Raw genomic sequence first — 6693 nt, forward strand, 5'->3', positions numbered from 1 at the left:
TGTGCTATATTTTGGATTGGATGATGCTGACTTGTATAGGGTGGGATTCTGGCTCCGCTGGGTTGTCGAGTTATCCTGACCGAGTTGGAGGCCTCGGCTTGAGTGCTCAGAACGGGCTGGCTGCCTGGAACTGAAGGTTACAGGAGCCGGTCGACTTGGAAATGGGGCCACTGGCCAAGGAGTTGGGGACACAAGCTGGAAATACCTTTTAGCTATGTTAGAATCGTCAGCTGGAAAAGAGAATGGCGGAATAGAGAGTGAGCATATCAAATAGCTCAGAGTTGAAATTCATTTAGACCAAAACACGGTATGCAAAGGATATGTATTCGTCTAAGAAGATCGTTCTCGTGGTATCACATAAAGAAAAGGGGAAAGGCGACCCTTGTCGCCTCCAAAATCACTTGACGCTGTCCCAACTTCACGGGGCATGGGGTATTAACTATTATTTTATCCGTATCCTTTTGGGTTTCGTCACCTCAGCCTTGCCAGGCCTGGGTGGCAGCAGCATCGAATTGGAACATCTTTGGGGTCTCCAAAAGCACAAAAGACTCGTATCGCAGTCCTCGTTCACGTTGCGTGCTTTCAGACCACTGTTCGACGGTGCTGTTCCACACGCCAGCATACCCGTCTAGCAGGGACCGCCAGTAACACGCTTTAGCGGCCGAGGTGAGGTACCGCTCGCGGAAAGTGGTGACACTGTTATTAGCGATGAGTCGAGCGCGCTCGGTATCGTTGACCAGAGGCTCGATCTTATCCGCCAAATCGCTGAAATCACGCTCAACCTCGACATAGTTTTGGTTGGGTCCATCCGCCACCAGGAGGTAATGGTGATGCTGAATGAACTGAAGCTTGTGTGCGACAATGACCGAGTTACAAGCCTGTCGGTACTTCAACGAAGCCGAATAGGAGCGACCTGGAAAGTCAAGAGTCAGCTGCTGCCTAAATCCACCGAGTCGGCCAAACTCACCTTCAACGTGCGCAATGAACATATAGTGGCAGTGATCCTCCATCTTGAGCACATTCTCACCGGTGGACCAATCGACCTGCTTGACATCGCCCCACGGTTTGCCTCTAGCGGCCTCAATCAACGCGCGTCGCAATTTCGGCGCGAAACTTGGCTTGCCCCGCCAGACCAACTGGGGCTTCTTCTCTGCCCACGGAATATCCAACCGTCTAATTCGGTCCACGACTTGGTCGTAGGGACCAATATAGTTGTTCGGGTTATCCCAAGCCCAGAAACTGAAGTCGGGCATTAGCCAGACACCTTCTTCATTAGGCGTGCGCGAAAACACCCAAACAGGCCAATCGGGATTGGTCACATCCTCCACCTTATCCTCAACAGAAAAAACAAATTCAATGTCGCGTCGAGAAGCTCGTTCCGGGTCGGCGGCCAGCGCGCGATGAATCGAACTCAACGTCCCCAAAATCTTCCGTCGGTGATCCTCGCCCTTCGACCGCGCGGCCACCACGTATAATTCGCCATTGGAGATAAACGCACGCGCCATCCCCAGTTGAACAGGAATGGTATCGAGTTCCGCAGTGGACAAGCCACCATGCTGCGACCAAAATTTGCCACCGCGCGCAATATCTTCGAACAACCCGGGGAAAGCAGCCTTACACTGCTGCTGGTCGAGGGCTTCATTGCGACCGTCGCGAGCGTATTCGAATGTCCACCCGGGGGCGGTATCGTCGTGCTGGAGACCTGTTTCGGGACAGGAGAGGCAGGTCGAGCATTGGAAGGTGGTGGAGGTTTGACAGGCGCAGTGGCCAGCGGGGATCAGTTGCGTAAGAATCGGGTGGATATAGTCTCGGTCGGAGTTCATGCCATACCAAAGCATGAAGATCACGCCGAAGCTGAGTGTCGCAATTATGCATAGCAGCGACAGACCGCGTCGCGGGCGGAGGAGGGTGTAGGCCGCCATCACGCCGATGGTTGAAGAGGAAAGGAGAGGGGCCGTGTGAAAGCCGCGGGCAAAGCTCCCGCGAGATCGCCCCATGTGCCCACTGCGGATTGGCGAGCCTTGCCCGAGACCTGTGGGTCTTGGTGCGTCATCTCTGGATTTTGGGGGCGAGGTTGTGGTGGACGTTGGGTTGAGGGTATTGAAGACAGAGACTCAGGGTAGTCTTCAACTCCAACTATAATATATCTATCGATAATCCCCTCTATAATTCAAGCACAAGAGATATCCATGGATGCCAAGACAACCTAAAAAGGAATCAGGGGGAGGCGGCGGCTTAACCGTGGACCCTGTTTTTCTCTAAATGACTAATCTTTATTCCAACCTCCTGCACTGGCTGGACAACTATACAACTGTGAGTACGAATATAACTACTGTATATCACCTGTGAAAGTGTGAAAGTGCCACAGTACGGGATCTCACAATAATATTTTACTGCCCTTGATGCCTCCCTTGCATTCCTGCGAGACCCTAGGGCGCCCACATGAGAAAATAGCCCCCAACGTATTGGGGCTAATTTCAAGTTAGGGCGAATGTGATTTGATCTATGCTGTGGCAAAGTGGACTGTGAAATCCATCCAGTCAAATGTGCGAGTTCTGGTAAGAGTGGTGCGTTTGAGACGCTAACAATGCCCTAACTAGAGTATCAAGTGTGAGTAGTGTGAGAAGGCCAATTCCAACCCCTGTCGCGCCAATTTTTTCCCCGAAGAAACGCCCGCTACAATGCATGGAAAATGACAGAACAAAAATCAGATTTCGCCGAGGATCCAATCACTGTCGGGAATGGCTTCGTCCATGTCGTATCCCCCGACTGCGACTCCCTGATGGGGCAGGTGTTTCGGTATCCATCTCTGGCGTGGCGGGGACGGCTGCGCGACGTTGTCGGCTTGGTCGTACGCGGCCCAGGGCACGTCGTAGCAGTCCATCAGCGGCGTCATCTAGATCCATTTCAACAGTATCTTCTTCGGTCTGAGGCGTAGCGTGTGCCACCTCGTCCGTCCATTCTTCTACAACGGGCTCCTGGCGCACACGTCGCCGAGACATCCCCTCTTGTGCAGTTCGGTCTTTGCCCTTGAGTTCGCGAGGCCGGTTGGAACCTCGTCGCTTGGTTGGGTTGACATGAACAGGGGTGCATGCCACGCGGAAGTCCTCTTCAAAAGTCTGGCGACCCTGCTGTCGCCCTTCCAGCGCCCAAAGTTCGAGTGCGCGGGATAGCAGAGTGCCTGCCACACCTGCACCACCCGCCGCATCACCTCCCCCACTAGCCCCGAGTACACGCACGGCTTCATGCAAGGCAGTCACTGCCTCGGTGGTGCGTCCCAGCTGCAGGAGCACAAGCCCACGAGATGTATGGAGAGAACCAGTCAACCCCCGATCTTCGTAGCCTCCGACACCAGATGCCGTGGAAACGGCAGCAGATCCACTAGGACCACCGCCTAAGAATGGTGAGTAGCCCATGCTGCTACCTCCTGCACCCACGCGAAGACATTCATCATACTCGCTAAGGGCCTCAGGAAGAAGGTCTAGCCGACGGAATGAGTGCCCCAGGTTGGCACGTGTAGCAACCCAGGCGCTGGGTTCACAGTGAAGAGAAGCAGCCAGCGCCAGCGCTTGCTGGAAATACTCGACAGCCTTTTCGAGATAGGACAGGTGATAATGGACGACGCCGAGCTCATTAAGGACAAGTGGGTCCCCGCCGACGGCGGAAATACTTGAGATCTTTGGAACCGATCCAAGCTTCGTTCCTGTCGACATGGCATAAGCGGCCGAGAGATACTCGTGTGCAAGGGCCATATTGTTCAAAGCGAGATGCTGCATACCCAGGAAGAGCTGGGGGAGATGGCTGCCCTGGAAGAGCCGGGCAGCAGTGCTGTAAGCTGCTATCGCCTGGTCATGTTCGCCCTCTGCAGCAAATGTATGCGCGAAGCCAATCCAAGCCGGGGCCGAATGTGGATCTAGTAATGAGGCCTTGGAGAAGAAGCGTCGTGCCTCTGCGACCTTGGATACTGATAAGTAGTATACTCCAATGGCCAAGTACGTGTAGGGCTCTTCCGGTGAATGATCCGCAAGCATGTGAGACAACAGGAAGAGAGCGTTTGTAGCACCGGTTTCGTACAGACAGGCCAGATGGAGCGGGTAAATGGCGGGCGCATGACCAAGGTTGTTCTGAGCAGGTATACTAGTAGTTGTGGTTGTCAAGTCAGGCGACTGTGAGGTAGAGAGGATGGAAGAGGTCAATTCCAGAGCTTCTGGGAACCGGCACTGTGTGTACAGAGCTTCAGCACGGGAGAGAAGAATGTCCGGGTTCTCTGCAAGATTATAGTGTGTGGAGAGCGTTTCGGTGGCGTCGGAGAGGATAGTGGGAGACGAGTATTTTGAGAGACGGGTGGTGTAAAGCATCTTGGTAAAGTGGGCGGCTTCTTGCGCCATCATGGGGTCGGGAGATGAGACTGAATCAAAGTCGAGCGACTCTAAGAATTCCAATTCTTCCGTAGGAGACATCAGTGAGTTCTTCATGAGTTGGTCAAACGCCTCAAAGCATTGAACGTCAATCCGTACGGCATCCTTGTAACAGTCCCGGGCACGGTCAAACGCATTCTGCTTGGAGAAGCAGAGCCCCCGTAAGTAACACATAGCGGCCTCAAATCGCACATTGTTGGCCTCATCTCTCTCACGCTCCTCAGCACGCTCACCGCGCGGTGTGGCAGTCTTCCCGTTGCGCAATGTAACATGGCTTTGGTTGTTGATGTGTTGGATCTTGCGTCTGGTGTGATTGTTGCGGATTAGGTCGGTGGGGTTATGTTCACCAAGGATGGAAAGAGCCTGATCGAACTGGTTTTGTTTAATATAGCAATGAGCAGCGAGGTAACGGCAGGCGGTGCTTCGAGAAACGAGATCCTTGCGGGAGAGGAGGGCTAAGGCGCGCGTGAAGTTGTTGTTAGAGAAATGAACTTGGGCGAGCCAGAACGCGTCGGAGTCACTGTCTTTTGCTGAGAGTTAGTATCCCTTCCTAGAAGTTGTATTACCGAGCCTCTCAATGCTTACTGGTGAGCGCCAGGACTTTGTCGCCGATGTAGATTGCGGAATCATGCTGGCCGCGGTTCAAGGCGTCCTGTCGCCAGGAACGCAAGAACCTTTCCATTGCGAAAGGTCAGACACGCAGTAACCGAGAACCAAGAGCGGTATCAGGCATGGAGATCGGAGAATAGAGCAAATGCTAGCTGCGGGCAACTTTGCTTTGGTGCATGAGCGGGTCTTTTTATTTTGAACTAAACAATGGTCCGTGCGAGGTGATGCTGGCATGGAAGCATAGAGATGTCATGTACTGCGCAGTAGAGGTCTGAGGAGTTAAATTCTCGTTCATGCCATTCGCCTGAGGGATAAATAACAGACAAAGCTTGGAAGAGCTGCAAATGGTCCTGCCTCGTCTACATACACGTGACTGATGATACACGTGACCCGATTTGATCTCCGAAGCTTTCGTTATCAACGCCACTCAATACACTTCATCTGCTCACCCTCGCCTTCACTTCTCCACTTCTCCACTTCTCGACAGATCAGTCCACCAAAATGGCTGAGCGAAAAGTCCTCACCAAGTACTACCCGCCCGATTTCGATCCATCGGCGATCGGGCGGACACCAAAGCACCTCCGCAAAAGCGGGCCGAAGGTGATCACCGTCCGGTTGATGGCACCGTTCTCGATGAAATGCACTCACTGCGGCGAGTTCATCTACCGAGGTCGCAAGTTCAACGCCCGCAAGGAGACACTGGAGGAGCGGTACCTATCGATTCCCATGTACAGGTTCTACATTCGCTGTACAAGATGCAGCGGCGAGATCACTTTCCGCACAGATCCAAAGAGTAAGTTCACGCGGCTACTATGGTTGCATAAAGCACAAAATGCTAACACTTTTCACTAGATATGGACTACGAATGCGAGCGCGGCGCAAAGCGTAACTTCGAAGTATGGCGCGACTCCAAAGACGAGAAATACAACGAAACCGAAGAACAGACACTCGACCGACTGGAGCGCGAACAAGGCGAAGAACAAGAACAGATGGAGCGCGACAAGATGGCCGAGCTCGAAGAGAAGATGCTCGACTCGAAGCGCGAAATGCAGATTGCGGATGCGCTGGACGAGATCCGTACCCGGAATGCGCGCATAGAGCGCAACGAGGCCCTCGGCGAGGAAGCTGCTTTGGAGACTGTGAGGGAGGATATTGATGAGGAGGCCCTTCGAGCAGAGAAAGAGGATGAGGAGGCTGCTCGCAAGGCGTTCATGACTTCTTCTGGCGAGAGAGTTAAGCGCATTGTCGATGAGGAGGATACACCTGCTGCTGGGGTCGAATCGAAGGCATCGGCTGCAGCGACACCACTTCCAGCTATGCCGCCTCCCTCGGCATCCTTTGCCAGAGTTAAGCGGCCTAAGAAGGGCGGTGTTAACAGTCTGGGCATCAAGAAGAAGCCATCTCTGGTTTAAAATCGAATACAAACCTTCGCCGGCTCAACCTTTGAACAGGAGTTTTGGTAGCATTTACGCAATTACGAATTCAGGATTACTTTGGGGCGTTCGGGTCTAGTTACAATGTCAATGCTACAGCTATCTACGGCACTGGAAATCAATTAAGCGAATGAATACATTAAGAGCTAATAATAGTCTGAACTTCTAACAAAGGCATCATATAACTATTAAAACAAGAAAGAAATCGGTATCACAATCATTGTAACATGAAG

General features: G+C 52.9%; 4 protein-coding genes across 4 annotated transcripts in view; 2 read left to right on the forward strand and 2 right to left on the reverse strand.

The window, feature by feature from the left end:
• Window positions 1-102, forward strand: part of xanG (cytochrome P450 monooxygenase xanG) — a gene marked incomplete at both ends in the record, with an annotated part of 1893 nt that extends 1791 nt beyond the window's left edge. The window contains one exon of the mRNA XM_022627321.1: window positions 40-102. Coding sequence (XP_022492423.1) covers window positions 40-102 — 63 coding nt within the window. The remainder of the gene's footprint in view (window positions 1-39) is intronic.
• Window positions 103-476: 374 nt separating this feature from the next.
• PENARI_c002G09559 (uncharacterized protein) lies at window positions 477-1922 on the reverse strand (the record flags this gene model as incomplete). Its single annotated transcript, XM_022627800.1, has 2 exons — window positions 477-913; window positions 968-1922. The coding sequence occupies 2 exons, from the start codon at window positions 1920-1922 to the stop codon at window positions 477-479; spliced, it is 1392 nt and encodes a 463-aa protein (XP_022492382.1).
• An 807-nt stretch (window positions 1923-2729) lies between these two features.
• On the reverse strand, window positions 2730-5100 carry PENARI_c002G08695 (anaphase promoting complex subunit CDC16; the record flags this gene model as incomplete). Its single annotated transcript, XM_022627740.1, has 2 exons — window positions 2730-4942; window positions 5004-5100. The coding sequence occupies 2 exons, from the start codon at window positions 5098-5100 to the stop codon at window positions 2730-2732; spliced, it is 2310 nt and encodes a 769-aa protein (XP_022492643.1).
• Window positions 5101-5528: 428 nt separating this feature from the next.
• PENARI_c002G07945 (Saf4/Yju2 family protein) lies at window positions 5529-6439 on the forward strand (the record flags this gene model as incomplete). Its single annotated transcript, XM_022627689.1, has 2 exons — window positions 5529-5820; window positions 5880-6439. The coding sequence occupies 2 exons, from the start codon at window positions 5529-5531 to the stop codon at window positions 6437-6439; spliced, it is 852 nt and encodes a 283-aa protein (XP_022492901.1).
• Window positions 6440-6693: the final 254 nt, after the last annotated feature.

The sequence above is a fragment of the Penicillium arizonense genome (genome assembly GCF_001773325.1).
Source record: "Penicillium arizonense strain CBS 141311 chromosome Unknown PENARI_contig002, whole genome shotgun sequence".
NCBI lineage: Eukaryota > Fungi > Ascomycota > Eurotiomycetes > Eurotiales > Aspergillaceae > Penicillium > Penicillium arizonense.